General features: G+C 41.9%; 1 protein-coding gene across 1 annotated transcript; it reads left to right on the top strand.

Moving 5' to 3' along the window:
• The first annotated feature begins 250 nt into the window (after nucleotides 1-250).
• LOC142177298 (uncharacterized) lies at nucleotides 251-628 on the top strand. The gene has a single exon (XM_075245773.1). The coding sequence runs from the start codon at nucleotides 251-253 to the stop codon at nucleotides 626-628; it is 378 nt and encodes a 125-aa protein (XP_075101874.1).
• The last annotated feature ends 300 nt before the right edge of the window (nucleotides 629-928 follow it).

Below are 928 nucleotides of genomic sequence, written 5' to 3'. Positions count from 1 at the left end.
CTACGGTATATCATCCGCAAACAAGTGGACAAGCTGAGGTGTCTAACAGAGAAATAAAGCAAATCTTAGAGAAGACGGTGAGTGTGAATAGGAAGGATTGGGCTGCAAAGTTAGATGATGCCTTGTGGGCATATAGAACTGCATACAAAATGCCAATTGGGGCATCGCTGTATAAGCTCGTTATGGGAAGGCATGACACTTGCATGTTGAACTTGAACACAAAGCGTACCGGGCCATTAAAAAGTTGAATATGGACCTTGAAGCCGCGGGTGAGAAGAGACTCTTGCAGTTGAATGAGTTAGATAAGTTCAGGCTGCACTCTTATGAAAATGTTAAGCTTTACAAAGAGAAAACGAAAAGATGGCATGACAAGCGTATCAAGCCACGTCACTTCGAGCCAGGCCAACATGTATTATTGTTCAATTCTAGGCTCAAGTTGTTTCCTGGGAAGTTAAAATCGAGATGGTCATACGCGTTTGAGATGGTGAGAGTCACTCCTTATGGTGTAATTGAGCTGTGTGCTTTAAATGGTGAAAGGAAAATTTTAGTGAATAGACAAAGAGTCAAGCACTATTGGGGAGGAATAATTGATCGTGAGAAGACCAACGTTGTACTCGCTTATGAGTAAACGAGGCCCTGCGTCGTGCCGCGACATTAAATCAGGCGCTTGTTGGGAGGCAACCCAACTTTACTGCTTTCTTTTGTTTTTATTTTTTATTATATTATTTTTTTAGTGGTTATTTTGATGTTGTAGGATTATAAGCATAGGAAGCAAAGCCATTGGAAGGGTGCAAAAAGCGAGCTAGATGGTGAGAACTAAGTGTGGGGTGCCCACACAAAGGACCATATATGGGGGAAGTGTGAGTACCTGTAAGCTACTAATTTTTTGTCCTTTGGCCTACTAGGGAGTCTCTTTTACCTTCTTGTT

Source organism: Nicotiana tabacum, chromosome 23 (genome assembly GCF_000715075.1).
Source record: "Nicotiana tabacum cultivar K326 chromosome 23, ASM71507v2, whole genome shotgun sequence".
NCBI lineage: Eukaryota > Viridiplantae > Streptophyta > Magnoliopsida > Solanales > Solanaceae > Nicotiana > Nicotiana tabacum.
The sequence above is the reverse complement of the archived record's forward strand: the minus strand, read 5'-3'. Positions and strand labels throughout refer to the sequence as shown.